The sequence below is a fragment of the Microtus pennsylvanicus genome, chromosome 22 (assembly GCF_037038515.1).
Source record: "Microtus pennsylvanicus isolate mMicPen1 chromosome 22, mMicPen1.hap1, whole genome shotgun sequence".
NCBI classification, from domain to species: domain Eukaryota; kingdom Metazoa; phylum Chordata; class Mammalia; order Rodentia; family Cricetidae; genus Microtus; species Microtus pennsylvanicus.
Genome location: NC_134600.1, coordinates 35,161,864 through 35,183,322, shown reverse-complemented (window position 1 = coordinate 35,183,322; position 21,459 = coordinate 35,161,864). Strand labels below are relative to the sequence as shown.

At 42.9% G+C, this 21,459-nt stretch overlaps 1 protein-coding gene across 3 annotated transcripts in view; it reads left to right on the top strand.

Annotated features, from left to right (window-relative positions):
• The window catches only part of Reln (reelin), a 426,015-nt gene that overhangs the window by 171,928 nt on the left and 232,628 nt on the right, over positions 1–21,459 (top strand). For all 3 annotated transcript variants that reach the window (XM_075956443.1, XM_075956444.1, XM_075956442.1), the window contains exons 4-6: positions 4,569–4,639; positions 16,484–16,516; positions 19,042–19,120. In XM_075956443.1, the coding sequence (XP_075812558.1) occupies positions 4,569–4,639; positions 16,484–16,516; positions 19,042–19,120 (183 nt within the window). The remainder of the gene's footprint in view (positions 1–4,568; positions 4,640–16,483; positions 16,517–19,041; positions 19,121–21,459) is intronic.

The window sequence follows — 21,459 nt, the reverse complement described above, 5'->3', positions numbered from 1 at the left end:
CAGAGGTTTAGGATGCCATGCACGGAACTGGTATTTTAAAAGGCGAATTTCCTGTCGGTGCTGGGTGTGTCACCAAGATTCTAACTCGAACTAGAAAATAAGCTGGATTATCCAGAAGATTAAATTAAAGGTCCTAAAGGATTGGAGTAGAGCCCAAGCCAGAGCGGATGTGATATTAAAGTCACAGACCCGAAAGCAGGCGCACCCTCAGCAAGAGACAGAAAACCTCCACAGTGTCATCTGAGTCAAAAGAAGATTCACCGCTCAGACTGCCCGGGCTCAAACTCTGACACCATCTCCAGTTTTGTGACGTTTGTAATCACTAGTTCCATGTCTCAAAAAAAAAGAGAAGAATTTTACAATCTTCACAAAGCTCTTGTCAGGATTGAGTTGATTTATGGAGAGCCCAACAACAGTGCTTAGCGGGTCACAAATCTTAATTCTTAGTGGATGTTACAATAATAGCCGTGGTATACCAGCCCACTTAACAGTGGCTGTGGCTTTTGCTTTTCGGAAGTAAAGAACTTGGGATAATTACACAGCATGCAGTGTTCCCCAAGGCGGTTTTTCATTACTGAGCCATTTCCTAGACCACAGTAGCTAATGAGAACTTTAGTTCTAGAACTAACTAGTCCCGGGACTCCAGTTGGATGGATCAGTGCCCTGAGCACTCCCTGCTCCCTCCCGCCACTCCCAGGGAGACTCCTGCAGGAACTCCAAAGGAACTGAAAACCACAGACCTGAAGTCAGGTCCCACCTGCCCAGGACAGACTGTGTGACCTGCAATAAGCCTCCGGTTCCCTCTTAATGTGCTGTTGAGAGCTAGACTAGACCGGTGGCTTTCAGAATGCCTCAGGAAGATATAGGGAACGCAGTACGCAGGGTACGTCAAATGAAGGCTAATTCTTCAAACACAGTTTGAAGTTCAAACTTTCTATCTTGGAATTCCATATGCATTTGCTGAACGGGAATCACTGCTAAATGAGTTTTGGCTTTGTTGGGGTAAATACCCAGGAGAGATACAGCCGGCTCATATGTTAGGTCTGCTTTAAGTTCTTTGAGAAATGTCTGCACTGACTGCCATAGAAACTGGACTGGTTAACATTTCCCCAAGTAGTGTCCACACCACAGCCTTCAGACCCTCACTGTATTTACCCTCGTGGACTGGTGCCACACGGAGTCACCATGTAGTTTTCACTTGCATTTCTCTGCCCAAGTGGTACTAAATGGTTTTTCATCTTTCTTGGCTAATTAGATGTTTAAGAACTGTCCATCCATTTCATTAGCCCATTTGTTACCTGAGTTACTTAATTTGGGAAGGGGGTTGTGTGCGTGCGTGCGTGTGTGTGTGTGTGTGTGTGTGTGTATTCTTTATATCACAGAGATCATCGCACATCAATATTTTATTCACATTTTGATCCATGAGGCATTATTCACAGTGGCTAATCTATGAAATCAACCCAGGTGTTCATCAACAGAAGAATAGCTAAGGAAAATACCATTCATAAACATAATGGAATTCTTGCCACACATAGAACAGAGTGAAGTTACAAGCTTTGCAGAAAAACAGGAATGATAGAAGATCCTCACTCTAAGTGAATTAAGTCAGTCTCAGAAAATAACAAATACTTCATCTTTATTCTTAATTTTCGGTCCCAGACTGTAGAAAAATAAAACCATATATATATATAGGATGCATGAAAACAGAAGCAAAACCACCCAGTAGAACAAAGGAGACCAGTGGGGGTGGGGATGAGGAAGAGGAGGGAGAGAAGGGGCTAGGAGGAGTATACCTAAAGTGCCTAATATTCTTGTGTGGAAATTGCATTTGTAGCCAATTTATTTTGTTTCATTTTATTTTTTATTTTACATCCCGGCAACCGTTTAACATAATTTAAAGACAAATTATTTTTTTTAAAAAAAAAAGCTTTAAGAAAAAATAGAAGTTTTACCCAGATGAACTCAGAGGTCCCTTCAGCTACTGTTCTGCTATATGTGCTGAGATGCTTATAAAATTGTTCAAACATTGAGAAATAAACCTATGGATAAAGGCATTGACTTCCAACTCTGGAGTTGCTGAGTAGCTGGAAGAACAGCACGGTGCTTTTTCATACTTGAAATAGTGATAAGAGCAAATTCTGTGATAGGCCTCGCACCTTAGTGCTTTGACACATCCTGTTTATGGAGAGCATACACGGCCAGATGCTCACTAACCGTTCTCGTGTGTGTGTGTGTGTGTGTGTGTGTGTGTGTGTGTGTGTGTGCTAAAATTGTGAAATTTTTTTTTATAAAGAGAAAAGTAATGATATGGCCATGTGTAATAATGTTACCATGAGTTTACCTTATTCAGGGTATTCTAATTTCACAATATGGATAAAGTCTTCAGATTTTAGAACTTTTTGATTGTGGTTCAAATGCTATACACACTTGTTTCCAATTATAGACGGTTCCCTGTCAGTTACTCCAGTGTGAGCAATCTCCTTCATACACAGACGATCTCTGGTACACAGATGATCTCTGGTAGAGTGAATCAGGTCTCCGCTGCTAAGAGAATTTCCAGTTTGCCCCTCTCCTCTCCTCCTCTCCAGTCTCTCCAAAGTGGTCTTTTCCTTCCTGCACCCTGAGCTTCACTTGTTCCCCTCTGGTTTCTCCAACTTTTTTTTTAATTGATTTTTATTGAGCTCTACATTTTTTCTCTGCTCCCCTCCCTGCCTCTCCCCTCCCCCTTTCAGCCCTCCCCTAAGGTCCCCATGCTCCCAATTTACTCAGGAGATCTTATCTTTTTCTACTTTCTACTTCTCATGTAGATTAGATCTATGTAAGCCTCTCTTAGTGTCCTCATTGTTGTCTGAGTTCTCTGGGATTGTGGAACAAAGCCGTTCTCTTAAGCGCTATATGCTTTAACAGTCCTCTCGTTGGTTGGTGATTTCTGAAATATCCTTTTCACATGAAGTCTTTACAATTGCGATGCAGCGTTGCCCTTAGAAGTAGATGGGAAACAGATCTCAGGAGCACTGGGTTCGATTGATTTGAAGAATGGGTGAGGGAAATAAAGTCACCCCTTTCTCTCTGGACAGAAAACCTCTACTGATGGATAGGTCTATAGGATATGTTTATAACTTGGAATGCCCGAATGTCTAGGCCTCACTTCAACTTCTGAACGTGACAAAAACTTGTGTGTTTATAAACATATACACACAGAGATACACACAGAAAGATGGCTTCTCCTTATAAATGACACATAACAAGAACTGGACTCCTCTTGTAAGCACCACACACGCCGCGAGTTGGAGACTACCCCTGAGCCTTCTCGCCGGTTCTGTCTCCTGTCCACACCCATGACTGCCTCTATTCTGCCAGTGTGCGCATGCGTGTTAATTAAAATGTACTTTCCATTGTTGCGCCGCTGTGGTGTGCTAGCGTGGAACCGTATCACCTATTAACACTTCAGCATGGACCGTTCCATCTTGATTTTCAGAGAGTTGAAGCTTGATTAGTGACATTAGGGCACAGGGACGATTCCATGGAGAGCAGAGATCAGGAAGCCCCCACAGCGTGGAGAAGTGAGAGGGTTCATCCACGTGGAGCCAGAGTCAGTGCTGTTGGGGGGGATGTCAGGAGCACAGATTGAGATATTGACCAAAGGGTGTCCTACGGAGGAGTAATGAGAAGACCAAGTTTGCCCTCTCAGGAGTTACCCAGTGTGTTGTCTATAATCCACCTTAAGCAGATGTCGGCAGAATCACGTTGTTTTTGTCCTGGGGTGATTTAATGCGAATATGTTTTTAGACAGTAAATGCATTTGTATGGCTTCTTTTCTAAAATCAAGTTTCTCGAGGAATCGTGAGTTTTTGTTCTAATTTCATTTTAAACAATCTATTTTTACCTCAAAACCATTCTTCTGAAGGAAAACAGTTCACATGTAGAGAACAAGTAATTCTTCCTTTAATAAGACATTTCCAATTACAGCCATGGAGTAACAAATCTGCTGCAGGGTGCTGGGTTCTCTCAGTGTTCCATATGCTTATTTCTGATTAGAAGGAAGATGCGTGGCTCCTGTAAATGGGGAATTACACCCTGTGGGTGGAGGGGAAGTTGGATTTTATTCTGATTTTTTTAATTATAAAAGCTGTGAAGAGTCCTCACTTATGGAAAATATTCCTTCAAAATATTTATTTGCCTTAATTCTCCATGCTATGGTGACCATTATTTCAGAATTTAAAAGTACTTGGAGAGGACCCGCCTCCCACACTGATAAGATACTCTACAAAAACATTTTGTGTCGATGTAAGGAGACCTTATTAAGTGTCCTTTCCATAATTCTTTCTATCCAGGCTCTGCCCACACCTGCTGTCTCCAAAATAAGCCTCAGCTATTCCAATGTCTTCATCAAGTCGGACCTGCAGATAACAGTTGGCCCAGGGGACTAACCTTCATTTCAGCCTTCATTGTTTTTCACTTGCACTGTTGGTTTAAAGATGTCTCTGCAGATTTCAATTATTTTTAAGAACGTTTTAATATCAAGTTTATTACAGTATTAAAATTGACCTTCTCCTCCTCACTTTCAGGGCGACCGCGACACACAGGGGCCAGGTGATTTTCAAAGATGCGCTAGCCCAGCAGTTGTGTGAGCAAGGAGGTAAGAACGTAGTGTCCCTGTTCCTGTTGGTTCCGTCTGAGTTACTCACGGCAAATCCTACGTGTTGTGACTGGGCTGCCGTTTCATTGATGTTCCTTTATCACGAAGCTTTAAAATTGAATTATTGACCACCTCATATCCCTACTCATTATTCATTCATTCGTTTATTGATAAATATTGACGTCTGAATATATTTACTGTCAGCAAACAAACCAAAAGAAAACGTATTTTCATAAGATGTTCTCCTGAATCGCTTTTAGTTGTTGCAGAAGTGATAAATTTGATAGTAGTTATAAAATTGTACAGAATTAATCCCCTTTGATTTGCCGCTTAAGTTTCTCATTATTACTTTACACTGTACTATCTATGGCCTTGATTCAATTGGTCTTATCATGAGTTGCTCATGTATCTAAATATTTAGATAGACATAATCAGTATGATTTTACTTAAGTGGCATTTGATAAGTTGTTGCTGTCAAACTTCTAATTATTTGCTTACAGAATCTTCACTCAAAAAAATTCCCCTCCATAATTTCCAAAACCTATTGTCAGTATTGTTTGGTTACATTGACTTTTCTTCTATGACTTTCAACAATGTAGATATTTAAAAATATGCCTTAATAGGCAAACTCAGGAACCCTATCATCATGTAAATATTTTCCAAATTATGAAAATATTTACTGAAAACAGAATACCATAAAAGCAGGGAGCATCAACACCATGCAAAATACATAATGTCAAAAAAAAGCTACATCCAATCACATTTGCCAGTCCCTAAAATTTAAGTTTTTTTATTCTGTATAATAGTGTAAGTCTATTATAATTGGGTTAGACTATTTAAAATTAAATATTAATGGGAAGAGTTCTGAATGAATGAGGGCAAAACCTATCTTATATCATAGTATTGCGTGTGCACATAATTTACGTCTGGTCCCTACGGTGTTGTTAAAAACGAAGCCAGGACCTGAAGGACATCACTGAGCTCTGCAGCAGCACATAATCCACAGACATCGCATTGGTGCAGCCAAGATAAGGTGGGAGAGCGACGGCTTCCTGCTGCCAGGGAGGTAGCTGGTGCTGGAAACCCTGTGTTTATTTTGGTTCTTTCTACCTTTAATTAAAACATGATTTCTTCAAATAAAATAACATATTTTTACATGTAATGGTGTTCTATGCATAACACAAAGAATATCTAATATGATTATGAAGGGAAGATATACCCTTCCCTATATACCACAGTACAAGGCCTTCCATCTATAATATATTTTAATTTATTGATTCTAATTAAATTAAACAATTAAAACAAAGCAGATTTTGTTTTGTGGCACTTGGAACCAGGAGAATTTAAGATTGCATTGTGAGCCAGAAATACCGAGAACGTGGAAGTATCTGGTGTCTGAGAACAGAATGCCGGCAGGTCATCAGCCTTGCTTCCTTTCCTCGGAAGACTGTCCTGCAGATGCTGCCCCAGCAGCTGCCTGGGGGCTGCCTGGACTCACAATCCCTCAGTTCTCATCCCCACCCCACTTACCCTCCTCTCAGTCCTGCCTTAAAACTGCGTGAGGGAGCCTTAATCCAGAAGTCCAGTGCTCCGTGTAGCCCAAAACCATCCCTTTTTCCTTGACCAGATGCCCTTCTATGTCTTCTGTTCTGGCTGATTCAGTCTTCCAGATACTCATGCAATAGGGGAGGGGGAGGGAGGGAGGGGGAGAGAGAAAGAGAGAGAGAGAAAGAGAGAGAGAGAAAGCATGAATAAAGTTGTGGTGTTTCTGTCTCCATCCGTTGTGATCACACAGTGGCCTTGTCTGAAGCTGATGTCTGTGAGATTGTTTATGTCCCACAAGAGGACACCAAGGCCCAGCTGCGAGGACTAAACCAGCTGCTAGACGTCAGTATTCTTCTCTCTCAAGGCTGAGGAGAGGGAGAAAGCCAGCAAGCCATCATTTACTCTCGGGTTTCAGACTTTACAAGTCCTTTGCAGTCAGGGAACTGTGGTTGGAAGGATGGTGTGACCTTCCTGGTTGGAGGAGGCTCAGCAATCACCTGGGAAGGCTCCTGCTGAGCAAAGGCTCCAGCAAGGTCAGCTGCCCAGATAACAAGTAGGAGCTCTTCAAGGGGAGAGTGTGAAGGGTTCTTTTCTTCTTAAGCTTGCCTGTGTTTTCTAAAAGTTTACAATGAAATTATATTAATTGAGTGATAGGAAAAGAACACAAATTCTCCCTGCCCCTAAATTATAACTGTGAGGTTTACCTTTTGAAGATGGAGGGGCACGTTTGCTGAGCAGGTGGACTGAATTATTTCTCAAGAACTGAAGAGAAATGCAGGTGCCTATGTCGCTCCTGTGCTTGACTGTCCTGACTCTTAACAAGGCCTGTCTCTGTGGGTCCTAATTACCTTCCAAGTGTCCATGTCTCCCACCTGGAAGCCTTTGGAAAGAGGAATCATGTCTCGGTTTCTTTTCCTTTAATACATAATATGCTTGTCTTAACGCACGCACTTAATAGATGATGAAGAACCAGTGTAAAGGATTTCCTATGGGAAACTCACTACCTCTCCTGAGGAGCCTTTCCCGTGGACCACTGGCTGGCTATCACAAGACAGCACTCTGTATACTCTTGCAAACTGTACGTTCTGTCTACTAACAATCTGTTAGTTAGCACTGGGGAGATGGCTCAGTCACTAATGTGCCTGTCTTGTAAGCGTGAGGACCTCAGTTCAGATCTCAGCGCTCACATACTAAACCAGTCATGTCATACATCTGCAATTCCAGCCTTGTGGTGGCAGAGGACAGAGACAGGCAATCTCCAGAGATAGCTGGCCAACCTAGCTGTATCGGTCAGCGCCAAGCTCAGAGAGAGACCCTGCCTCAAAAACCAGGAGAGAGTGATCAAAAAAGACATGTGCCACTGACTTCTGGCCACTATGCCCATGTGAACATACGTAAACACACACACACATCACATTCATCATACATGCAAATAAATGTGAAAATTGATCACAGATATCCATTTTATCTCCAATGAATTGCCTTAGATCACACCTTGGTATTTTTATTTTGTCTTATATTCAGAGGTTCTGGAAGTAACAGGAAACACTCTGCAGATGAGTTCTTCCAGTAGTTGTGGTCCAGACAACAGGCTGGAGTGTATCCTCATCTCTGCCCTGGAGAGGCTGCTGAACTACCCCTGCTGTTGGGGGGGATGTATGTGTGGGGGGGGGGCTATATACTCACCATTGTTTAGAGTAGAAGATGCCCATGTTCATTCACTGGCAATAAACAGAACATAAATGTCTACCAGTCCTCTCCAAGATTATCGAGTGCCTACCGTGGGTGCTGGCTTTGCTAGGGTAGGTCATGAGGTATATCAAGGAACAGAGGATCAGGCAGGGGAAAGGATGGTCCCAGATCAGGAGGGTCTCAGGAAAAGGTAATACTGGAGCACAAACCCAAGGAGGAGCCAAGGAATTAGTATATGCCTGTCCAAGAGACTTCCCAAACTGTCACTAAGATTTTAAAGACAAAAAATGGTAGTGAAGTGTTGTCTGGAGTGCTTCCGTAAAGAGGAAAATTTAGAATGGGCTAAAAACTCTAAAGGAAGTGGAGTAGACCAGTTCTCCCTAAGAATTATTATTGGACAATCAAGAAAGAGATGGAATCATAAAGTAATATGAATTACATAAAATTCATACTTGCTACATAGCCCAGAATATCCTTAAGCTTGCCTGATCCCCCTGTCTCTACCACTCAAGTGTGTGATTGCATTCTTATGCCACCACATCTACTTCCAAGAAGATTTTTATTTAAAAAAAATTAAATTTTGAAAATTCACATGAATTACATGAGCCTGAATAAAAACAGTCACCGTTGCCAAAACCCTCTGAAAACTCAAGGAAAAAATTTATTCTTTATAGGATTATAAATCAAGCGTCCAGTGTGAAGCAGACGCGAGTAGGTCAGCATGGCCGCTGCTGGACCAGTTTTGCACACAAATCACGGCCAGGAATGGAGCAGGGAGAATCACGGTGTTATGTGTGCGTCCGCTGGCCTCTGGGCTTTTTGGCATACCTTCTTCAATCATGCACACTGATTATTTAGCAAGGCCAGTTGTCAGGTTCAGTGGTCTGACCACAGGCATACCCTGTGGTGCCCCCAAAGGGTACATGACGTTTATAAACCGTGCAGGGACCCTCTGTGGTTGGCTTGATGGCAGCGGTTAAAAAAGAGAATGCTTCCTATCGGAAGGAGGTTCAGACTTACATCTGATTCGGAGAAGCTCGAGCAGCTTTGCCTTCTGCTACCCTGGTAGGCTGTGAGGAAATGCTCGCTAAGAGCGTTGGGCCATGGTCATGGGCTCTATTGTTTCATCCAGACATCAAATCCTTTCATTTTTAAATCATTTGTGTTAAGGATTGTGAAAATGTCAACTGTGAGAGAGAAAGGATGCAAGCGTTGAATAATCAAACCCGTAAAGTAAGCAGGGTATCAAACTTAGATGTGTTCCTCAAAAACTCCAAATGTACCTGTAGCACAGGTTCTAATAGGTCCTCATAATTAAAGTCTGGAGTCAGATATCAGGGGAAATGCTGAGAGATCAGAGAGATGAAGGAGCAAAACCTTAGAACTTGTGTCCGTGTACAAGGTCAGGGTCAGGTGTATTTCAGTGGCCAAGCTAACAATGGTGGTCAGCCCAATGCCCAGGGGTCAGTTCAGGCAATGCAATCAGTCAGTCAATCACTGATATTTTAAGCATCATTTGTAGGTCATATCTACCAGAGTCTTACCTTGACTATACCCTTGTTATTCAGTAGCTTAAATCAATAACTATTTTTCCAAAAACCTTAAATGCAAAAATCTTTATTAAACCAGTCTTCTTTCGCAGTATGAGTCAGAACTGTGGGTCACCTTACCTACTTTCGTTGCTGAGAGGGAAAGTAATTCACTGGAATGTTCCCCGAGTTAAAGATTTGCTTGTCAAAGGCATCTGTTTCCCCGTGGCTGTTTTGTAGCTTGATTTTCACTTTAGCAGCTACAACTTCTGTTGCTGGCATCCCCAGGCTTGTGATTTACACACAAAGAGGGCTGGATTGGAGGCTGGGGAAGCCATCCAGTAGCGGCATCCTGCTTCAAGGTCTGAGAAAATACCCAGTAGAGAGAAGAACTGAGGCCCTCCTGGGGCTCTGACAGATACAGTGTCCCTGAGTGATCCAAGACTGGCAAGATTAAGGGGAATAACAGAACTTGCTCATATGGTCACAGTAAAACTTCTTGCTAGTGTCCCTGGGTGGGTCCGGCTACTTTTTATGTTCCCTGGAAAGGGGTGTTTTAGATAGATGCTATTTCTTTCAAGGTGATTGAACAAGGGTGGAAACAGCCTTCTCTGCAGTTCTGGGGGCTGTATACATTCCCACTTGACAGCTTTATCCGGTCTAAAAGTCAAAACACCAAGATTTATGCCAGAAAGGAACTTGACATTGGCTGCCTCTGAATGCCCGTAGAGTCAGCTTTCCACTCAAACTGCTATATAATCTGCTTGACTCCCTCATATTTTAAAGGACAGAGCCTAGATTTGAGTATATATAATTACTTAGGAGAGAAATTGATGTCAACATACATCAATCACATTTTCGTTTTTCCTTGTGAAGTATTATTTCGTACCACTTGTTAATTCATTCTTATATTGATGTATCTATAAAAATACCCTTGGGCCTATAAAAAATGAATATAGTTTTTCATAAGTTTTTAGGCGCTGAAACGTAGACATATCAATTAGCATAAATTGTGCTCTGTCTTCGGTAGGCATCGTGTGTGGTGCTGTAACCAGACCAGAGGGAATTGTGTGACAATATGAGAGAGTCACACCCTGTCCTAAGATGGTTTGTAGTAGATAGATACTACTCCAAACCCACAACTGAAAAATCAAAATATGTATATAGAAAAACAGTCGCTGGAAGGCTGTCTTCCAATCTCCTCGGAGGCCCTTGCTCAGCCTTTCTTTCTCTTACTTTTCAAAAGTCCCCTCCTTGGTGATGTTTAAAATGCCGAGGCCATCGTTCTTTGGGACAGGGATTTCACTGTTGCATGCATCCCTCTGAGAGGGTTTCTCCTTCACACTCCAGCTTCTGTAAAGAACACCATGTGTCCTCCAGATCCACTCCTAACCCTGCTGCCTGACCTGCCAGGATTCCACTAACGAAGTAGGAACCCAGCCAGTCCAGGGCCCTACTTCTCTTGCCTCCTCTCTCTAGTTTCTTCATGGTTCCTCCCCACCACAGCATTCGTGCAGGCGCTGCAGGAGATTCCATTCCTAAACTTCTTATGGTTCTTGGTGTCCTCCCCCCTCTGGTTTTCTTCTCTGATCTCTGTCCGTTTTTTTAGTGCTGACTCAGAGCCAATAAGACAAAGTGGTTGAGAACACGGAATGTGACTCTCTCTGCATTTGAGTTCCTGTTCCGCTACTGTGTAGCTACGAAGCTTTTCTGAGTCTCCATGCCCTTGCCAGTTACATGGGAATAATTACAGTATTTGTTTTCTGAGTCATGTCACTTCTAAGGGCTTGGTCTTCTAGGTTGTATCCCATAGAGTGAAGGGATTAAATGCCATCAAGGTCTGGCATGGGGGCTGGCGTCTTGGTGAGTACTAGTTGTCGCTCTTACTTGTAAGCGTGTTTTAGTCACTTTTCTTGTGACTGTGACAAAGTAGCTGACAGCAGCATCTTAAGAATCTTCTCAGTTCTGCTCACAGTTTGGGGATGCGAACCATCATCGTGGGGAAAGGATGGTGGCAGGACTGTCAAGCAGCCGCTCACGGTATAGCCACAACCACAAAGCCCAGTACCCAGCTCACTTTTTCATTTCTGTATAGTCTAGGGAGCCCAGCCATGGAGCGGTGCCACCTGCCTTAACGTTAGGTCTTCCCACTTAAGTTTACTCCATCTGGAAGACCCTTCACAGACATGCCGTGCCCAGAAACAAGATGCCCTCGGGTTCCACGTCTTCTCTAATTGACAATCATGATGAGCCACCACAGGCGATGGACATTTAGATGCTATTTTAGTACCTTCAACTTGGTTCTACATGGGACTTTACTTTCTTTGAATGTTACATCTTTTTATTGCAGGTCTGTTTTAGTAATCACCCCAAACACTAAGCAGGAGCCCACAGAACATCTTTTGCTCATTCATGTCTGTCTTCCATGCTTATTCCAGTGTGTTTGAGAACTCCTTATTTAATCTCCTTAGTATCTCTTAAAGCAGCCTTTGTTTTGTTCATAACTACAGCCACGGTTTGGGTTCAGTCATTTCCACCAGTCCATTTATTTCCTGACACAAATTGGATTTGTCATGTTAGTGACCCCAGTCTCCTAGCTCCCTCTGCCTTTCAAGGTCTTCTCCAGACTGCCCCTGCCTCTCTTTCCCTCTGCTCCCCTTCTTCCCCTTACTGCTCCCCATTTCCTCTCCACTTCTTTCCATTCTCCCTTGCCTTTCTCCTGGTTGTTCCAATCTCAGAATGTTATTTAAATCTGATCACATGTTCTTGACCTTCAGGCTAACTTACTACTGACGTTCCTCTATTCCGTGAACAAGAACTGTACTTTTTAGTTCTCAAAGGTCTCAAAATTTTTAAATTACACAGCAACATTTTAAAATAATGCATCAGCAACTCCTATGGTATATTACTTTATAGTCTTATTTTTTTACTCAAAAAAAATGTTGTTCATATCATGAGAAAAATTTTTTTAAAACTGTGTGACTTTTTCTCCAAAAATATGTGTGCACGAGCTTGGCAGGACAATAAGTCTCAAGGTTTAGTCATTGGGGTCCTGTTATTGACAGCTCATAAAAGAACCGGTCTTACCTGAAAGAGTTCTCTAAGTCATAAGGATATATTTTTGGTCTGATCCTTTTAAATTTAGTTTATATATGAAAGAGGATAAGCTTCTGTAAAACACAAATCAAATTGAAGTGAGGGATGAGAGGGGCAGGGAAGAGAAAAATAATTGCTAATACTGTAGGATTCTGTGTATAATTTAGCTGCTTTAAATATTAAGTAATCTTTTATATTGATCATAACTATTTTCTGAATACAGGGAGAACTATTTTCACTCTAAATTTATAACATTTTTGGAAGTTTAATTATCATACTTGAAGGTCAAATGGTGCTTTATTGCAATAAAATACAAAAAGTAATAAAGAAATTATTCCTGGGGAGATGAAAGTCTCGGATCATAGCTCATTAAATACTAACTTCACAGACCATGTCTAATTTGTCATATTTAGCTTTGGAAATTTAATACATTAGAATTTCAAATTAGGGGAAAAGATACATGAGACCAAACTACCTAGGGCCTTTGAATTCCAAAATGATTTAGGAGGTTAAGCTCTGGTAGCCTAGTGCCTGAATTTGTGTGAATTGCCGTGTGTGTGTGTGTGTGTGTGTGTGTGTGTGTGTGTGTGCAAGTGTATATTACCTACCTGATTCAAAGACGGTCTTAAGCACCCAGTTACATGAACAGACAGCTCAATTTTAGATATTTTTTTTCTTCTCGAAGAACTGAAGTCTTCATTGAACTGAATACTACACCCAGGAAGTCAGCTGAAATTTGTTAGAGCTACATTGTTTCTGAGTCACGTGTTGACCTTAAAGCTTCCTTCTGAAACAAGCCATTGACAGGAAATACGGTTTTCAGGAGGAGAGCACCTACAATCTCGTTTTTCCTAGTAAGCCTAGATACTCTGATTGTGTGAGGTCCTGGGAGGCCCACGCTCTAAAGGACTAGGAACAAATCTCAATTCTTGATTTTCATTCTGCAGTGAGTGGCTCAGTTTCTTTGAGTGGCAGTAGTCTCTAATGGATACCCAGTATAGAGTTTCTTCCTCTTATTCAGCCTTGTCCAATGGAAATAGAATGTAAGCCCTATGTGTAGTTTTAAATCTACAGCGGCCACATGCAAGAAACAAAAATAAAATAGTTAATTTAGTTAACACAGCAATAGGTAAAATATTAAACATTTCAATATATTATAAACAATATAAAATTATTAGTAAGATGTTTTACGTTTTTTTCTGTGCTAACACTCAAAAAAAACTGGCATAAATTTTATACGCAGAGTGCACTTGGGTATTAGAATATCTGGCTTCTTTAAGGTTTTCTAAATTTGCTGTTAGAAGTAGTATCACATGTAAGACTGCCTATCTGTCCTGTCTTCAAAGTCTTCAAAATTAGAGTGATTATCCAAAAAGCTCCTTTTCCTTTATATTCACATATTGACAAAAATTGTTCATTTTTAAGAGAGTTTATCTACCTTTGATACTAAGTGTGTGTGTGTATGTCAATACTTATGTGCAAATACATTATTTTTATCAACCCGGTATTGTTAATATGAAATTTGTAGGGATACAACATAAGACGAAAGGCAGCTGTAGTGTAATTTAATGTAACGGAAGAAGCCATGACTGATATCTAAGGTTTCATAGACCGTTTAGATAACACCGGGACTTACAAGTTAGCATCTAACATTGATTCTCATGAGGAACCGTATAACATCAATACGTTTCTAGTTTATTTTATGCTTGCACGTGCGTGTGGCTTGTGCGTGGGTGTGGAGGCCAGAGACCCACGGAGGTTGTCTTACTTCCTTGTTCTTCACCTTTCCTTTTAAGATCAAGTCTCTCACTGAGCCTGGAGTGCACCATTTAAGCTGCACTGGCGGTGCAGTGGGTACCGGGCTCTGCCTGTCTCTGTCTGCCCTTTGGTGCACGCTGTTTCAGCTGCATTGACGGTGCAGTGGGTACCAGGCTCTGCCTGTCTCTGCCCTCTGGTGCACGCTGTTTCAGCTGCACTGGCGGTGCAGTGGGTACCGGGCTCTGCCTGTCTCTGCCCTCTGGTGCACGCTGTTTCAGCTGCATTGACGGTGCAGTGGGTATGGGCTCTGCCTGTCTCTGCCCTCTGGTGCACGCTGTTTCAGCTGCACCGGCGGTGCAGTGGGTATGGGCTCTGCCTGTCTCTGCCCTCTGGTGCACGCTGTTTCAGCTGCACTGGCGGTGCAGTGGGTACCGGGCTCTGCCTGTCTCTGCCCTCTGGTGCACGCTGTTTCAGCTGCACCGGCGGTGCAGTGGGTACCTGGCTCTGCCTGTTTCTGCCCTCTGGTGCACGCTGTTTCAGCTGCATTGACGGTGCAGTGGGTACCAGGCTCTGCCTGTTTCTGCCCTCTGGTGCACGCTGTTTCAGCTGCACCGGCGGTGCAGTGGGTATGGGCTCTGCCTGTCTCTGCCCTCTGGTGCACGCTGTTTCAGCTGCACTGGCGGTACAGTGGGTATGGGCTCTGCCTGTCTCTGTTCTCTGGTGCACGCTGTTTCAGCTGCATTGATGGTGCAGTTGGTACCTGGCTCTGCCTGTCTCTGCCTTCTGGTGCTGGTATTATAGTAGTCCACCACCACCTTTGGCTTCTCCATAGGGCTGCCAGAGAGCCTAACTCAGATCCCACACTCGTTCTGCAAGCACTTGACACACTGAGCCTTTTCCCTAGCCCTCTACATTTCTAGTTTTGAAGTGTCTAAGTCAAGCCTATTATCATAACAGACACTGGTAATTCCAACGTTTGATTGCTCTTAAATTTGAGGCCGTAGTGGGCTACATAGTGAGCTCCAGGCCGCCTTGGACTGTAGAATGAGTCCTTGCCTCAAGACCAGCAGGAACAAATTCAGTTCAGCACAGATCCTTTCACTCCTCTTCCCTGAAGCTCCCCGTTCAGCCTGTTCACATGCAGTGTGATATGGGAGAACATGCGTCAGGTGCTGTAGTCTCTCTGTGATTTTCGGATATCGGGCAAACATTTCTTTAGTGTGGAGAAAACCTTCAATCAGAGTTAGTAATTCAGGCAGCCTATGTGGATCCCCCTACAATTTGATCAATAAGAATCAATACAAAACATAAAATCTTTAAACGTATTTATCTTTCAGTTTGTAAGAGTTTCACAAAGGCCTCTAATAAACTTAATCATGGCGCTCTCCACAGAATCTTCCGTGTGTGTGTGTGTGTGTGTGTGTGTGTGTGTGCATGTGCGCGAGCACACTCACGTGCATGCAGTTTTTCAAGATGGGTTTCTCTCTGTGTATCCCTGGCTGTCCTGGAACTCACTCTGTAGACCAGGCTGGCCTCAAACTCGGAGATTCACCTGCCTCTACCTCCCAAGTGCTGGTATTAAAGGCAAGCATGCCTATCTTAAAATTTGCTTTCTAAAAACCCACACGAATGTCTTCAGTATGCATTACGTATGTGAAGCTGAAGCCACATGACAGAACCGGTCTCATTTTAAAATACTGTTAATTCTGGATTCCTAGTCTGCCATAGCTGATCTACTGCCCCTTGTAGGAGAAGTTGATTTTTCATATCTAGTTGACAGTTTTCTTTGAAAATTAGGGAAGACTTTTGAGTGTGTGTGTGTCATGAACTCTTACATTTAGGTAGTGAATTGGCATCTCCTCAAATTTGGAAATCATTATAAGGCAGGGTAGAAACGACTGTCAGCAATGTGAACTGGGCAGAGTCCTATGAGACAGGGTTTCTATGCAGCCCTGGCTATCTTGAAACTCACTCTGTAGACCAGGCTGCCCCCAAACTCACAGGGATCTGCCTGCCTCTGCCTCCCGAGTGCCAGGATTAAAGGTGTGCACCACCATAACTGACTTAGCATGTCTTTTTTTTTAACCCTGCAGGGTAAAAAGCCCCAAGCTGTGTGGTGTGATGTGTTTCATGTGAACTAAGTTCTGTAGCTGCTTTTGTGACTGCATGTCACTGGGTTTTGCCTTTATGATGAATCAATCATTCTGTTCTTCTTTTGTTCCAGCTCCCACGGAAGCCAGTGCTCAGTTTCACCTCGGTAAGTGTGTAAGGATCTGACGCCATCAGCTTTGTACCTGGTCACCCACCCCCTTCTGGCACTTCCTGTGGAGTGAAAACCCCCAGCTCCCTGGCTCTTTGACCTTCACTGGGGTTCACCTACACTCAGGTTCAGAAGATGCTGGAGCTAATTAGCTCCCAGGGAAGGGAGCTAATGGCCTCCCAGCAACTGCCCTGCCCCTCGAGGACTTCCTTACGTCAGCGCCCGCACTCTTAGAGTTCAGTGCCACCCTACGGCTGAGGGTCCAAAAGCTAAGTTTCTCCAGAGCTCCCGCCCATCACATCAGAGTGCAGAGGCAGGAGCCATGGGTGTGGACACACTGGGGTCGTTTTAAACTAAAGATTTCTGCTCGAATTCCTAGGTTGAAAGCAGCAATCATTCAGTTATTTCTTCTAACATTAGAGGAAGCTGTTAAGTGATTACCTACTTTAAAAAAAGGAAGCCATGATTTCCTAACAGTACCGTGTACTCAGTGACCCCAACTCTTCAAGGCAAGGCAATGCGATGGTTAAAAGCACGGATTCTGGAGCCAAACTAGCTATTTTTATCTTGCCACCACTTGCTTTAAGTTATGACATTGATCAAGTAATTTGTCTAAGCCCACATGTAAAATAGAATCAATAACAATATCTACCTCACTAGGTTGGTATGTATAAGTGAAATTTCAAATTATATAGTAAAAGGTATCATATTATCTGGTGATGAATGAATACCAAATGTGTTTTTGTATTCATTGAAGCTAACCTGGGGTGGGGATTGTCTCTAGAAAACAATTAACCATTAAGAGTTAAATTTGTCGTGTTGTGCCAGTGAAGACTTATTTTAAAAATCAGTTTCGTACTCTCTGTAGTTTGATATGAGTGAAAGGAATCGCCTTCGCCGGTCCCGGCCTTTCCTGGCGTCTCTTACCGTGGGGTCTCAGATAGGTCCATTACTTGCCTCTTGGGCTTTTCCTTTCAACCTACAAACCCAATTAATTTGTTTTTCTCTTTGGAAAATCTGCCTTGAGAAGCTCTGCTTTTATGTAATGCTACAGCTTGGGGCTCCTCTCTGGCAGCTGAACATAGCTGCTTAGAAGCGTTCCTTCCGGCAGCCGCGACAGGCTGGTGGCCCACAGTGGTGCAGTGAAGTCTGGGCCAAGCTGTGACCTGAGAGAGCTGTATCCTGTAGGCATGTCCCACACCACATCCACACGCTCGGAGGGATCATTAACTCACCCCTTCTCAAAGCCTATCACTGGGCCCTCTTCTCCCTGGGATCATTAACTCACCCCTGCTCAAAGCCTATCCCTGTCCTCATGCCTCAGGCTCCGAGGAGGAGCTATCCTAAGAGCGTGCTGGTTTGCTGGTTTCCATGGCTTCATTATAGGCTTGCCTGCTGGCCTACCTGATATTCAGGGGGTGCAGACTGCCATAGGTAGGGTGTCACCAAAGAGAATTTGAAATTATCTTCCCTGATATCTGGAAGAGATTTTAATTACCCAGTGAGTTCAGAGAATTATGTGACTGAGCCCCTAGAAGCAGAAAATATCAACTTTGAAAACTGTAAAAATTGTTAAAAAGTCTCTGTTGTCACATGTTTTAATTTTTCTGAAAAGTAGCTCGATCAAACAAAATGATAAGGAAAAGTCACAGGGGATTTAGATTACCCAAAACTTCCCACACAAGCCCCCCCCACCCCCAATCCAGCGAGAATGTTGTTAGTGCAGTAATTACCTTCTCCCTTCTCACTGTGAGCACACTGACATCGTAGCTGGCCATAAAATCATTTTGCCCCGCCTTCTTTTCAAAGCAAGCAGGCACTCTACAGTGTATGAAGATGTTCTTTGGCATGCTCAAAATCCTAATGCTTAAAAATAGGCGTGGAATACAATGGCAAGGTGGTGCTGCTGGATCTTCCTCCATGGCTGGCATCCCCGCCTTCTCCCTGATTTAAACTGACTCTATAGTTGCACATATGCCTTCGTTATATGTATAGATAGTATTTTTTTCTGTGCAATTCTGGTGGTTCAGCTAAGTTAGCCATTCAGAGCATACTCAATGAATAATGAATGAGAGGAATTCTAAAACCAAGCCAGGGCAACAGGACCAACCAGAGGGACAAGAGAAAATGGGTCAGAAGACTCCACGGTAGCTGCTTGGGCTGCAGTAAACAGAATACTCCATCCCATTCCTCCAGGCCTCAGTGAGCAGAGCAGTTCTGCCCAGGCTGTGGCTCCGTAGACGTGAAGTGGATCAGGATGGAGTGACAAGCTCTGTGTAGTCGTTTTCCACACTGGCCCTCCTGAATGTGACCACTCGGTAGCTTCACGGAGTCTAAACAGTAAACAGCAAAGTCTTCGCCCTCAGCATTTAGGGGCAGAGCAATCACAACCACCTGCTTGTTCAGCTGTCAGTTTTAATGTAAAATACGAGACTGTTCTTCCTAGACGCAGCGTGTTGACACCCACAGGTAATCCCCTGCCTTGTGTAACGCCTCTCTCAATGCTCTCTTCCCTCTCCTAGCCGAAATGCACAGTGACAGTGTGATCCTACGGGACGACTTTGACTCCTACCACCAACTGGAATTAAATCCCAACATATGGTAAGTTACGGGAACATGTTGCGTTTTGACCAGAGAAAGGGTGCTGAGTTTGTTTCATGGAAACGTTTTCTCCCTGAAGGATCAGTTACTGAAAATTCACCTGCTTTTGAGTACTAATGTATTGGTGAGCAGGGTTAATGGTGAAATTAACTGTATACCAGCCACACTACCGTTAGGATCTTCTTTAAAATTGGACGGAGGTGTTCTTCAAATCTCTCGGTGCTTGGATGGATACTCAGTTTTGTGAGATTTTCATAGTTTATTCTAGTTTACTTTTCTGTTGCTTCAGTAAACAGCATGATCAGAAGCAGCCCAAGCAGCTACCATGTACTCTTCTGACCCATTTTCTCTTGTCCTTCCGGTCGGCCCTGTTGCCCTGGCTTGATTTCTGAGGTTTGTTTAAGGTTACCTTCCAGGTTCATCACTGAAGTGGGACCTGAAGCAGAGACCTTGGAGGAACACTGCTCACAGGCTTGCCGCCATGTTTACGTTCAGGTGCTTTATACAGTGAGGCCAGCTGACTAGGGATGATGCTTCCCACAGTGGGCTGGGCTATGTACATCAGTTCCTCATCAAAAATGCCCGCAAGACAGGCCAGTCTGCTGGAGGCAATTCTTCAACTAAGGTTCCCTCTTTCCACGCGTGTCAAGTTGACAAGATTAGCCATCTTAGCCTTATAGAACATCATGCTAGAATGTATTTAATAATTATTGCTGAGTGGAAAAAGGAAAATGTGTCATGTGTAATGACAAATGGCTTCATCGTACATTGAAATAATCTCTCCTATTAGCTCTACTCATTATCCGATTTTCTTTAGAAGGCTTTTAAGTATAAATTCCATATAGTTTTGAGGACAACAAAGTAATGTGTAACATGAAGGGGCCTACTTGTTGGGGTTTTCTGTCCCGCCCAATACCCCACAGCCGGCAAACCCCAAAGAAAATCACACATAGGTCTCCACAAATTATAAGCTGATTAGGTCAGGCTACTTATTAGCTCTTGTAGCTTATATTAACCCATTATTCTGACCTATGTTAGCCATGTGGCTCAGTACCTTTTTCAGTGGGGCAGATCACATCCTGCTGCTTCGGTGGTCTGGGCAGGAGTGGGAGCAATTAGCTTCCTCCTTCCCAGAATTCTCCTGTTCTCACTGCATCATTTCTACTTCCTGTTTGGTTTTCCCACCTATACTTCCTGCCTGGCCAATCAGCGTTTATTTAAAACATGGTTGACAGGTTACAAACAATTCTCCCGCACCAATAATGAACTCAGATTCAGTCTTTAGAAACCATTGTATATAACTTTAAATACGCTGGCCATAGATTACAGTTTTGCTTATGTATAACAGTTTTGCTGGCCTTAGAATAGGCCTGTGAATCAGACCTGTTGGGAAAATGATCTGAAGTTTGGGCTTTTTGTAATATGTATATGATTGTGCAGGTAAAGAAGAGTTTAAAAAAAAAAGTGCTAAACTTCGAACCTGGACTGAAAACCCAAGCAATAGCAATCAATACTCGAGATTAGAAAGCAAATGATCCTGTTACCCTTGACAGCATATGAGGTCACTCTTTTCCTAATGTTTACTGTTTAAACAAATATTTTAGTGGCATAATCGGTTAGCATATATTGTACTCACACAAATATTTAGCAGGAATTGTTTAAGTGGGTTTTTATCGTTAGAAATTACATTTCTCTTGAGTAGTTACTAGCATGGGACCCAGAGGAGGAATGAAGCCCCAGCAGGATTCTCTTGGAGGAAGTGGCCCTCAGACTGAAAGCTGAAGACGACAGACAGACAGAGTGCTGGGGCTCTGGCAGTAGCAAGGGGTCCTTTACGTTTTCCCGAGAAAGATATATGAATCTGGATGGTGTTAAATAGAATAAAATTTACTAACCCTGGCAGGCCCATAGTGTCTCATAATTTACATATTTAAGAAAACAGTGTATCACAGGACGATTCTTCTCTGGGAAAAAAATCCAAATATAAATGTCTTGAAATAAATAGAAATTTGTTTTTAAGAAAAGGCAAAAAAACAACAACAGAATATTCAGGCGCCATGTCTGGCCAGAAAAAGTTCTTCCTTTTCTCTTGACGTCCACCGCTTTGCGTCCCGTGAATATAGACGTTAACAGATGATTGGGTTATTTCAGGAAAGTTCATCTCTGTCAGGTTGACTCATCGTCTCCAGTTTTCCTCACAAATACAAAATGTGACTTTTATGGGATTCAAAATCTGTTGTTGTTTTTAAAAAAATCAATGAAGTGTGATTGATTTTTACTTCAACTATTTCCATGATTGATTGGGTATGATCTTTCCTGGTCAAAATTATGGATTTTAT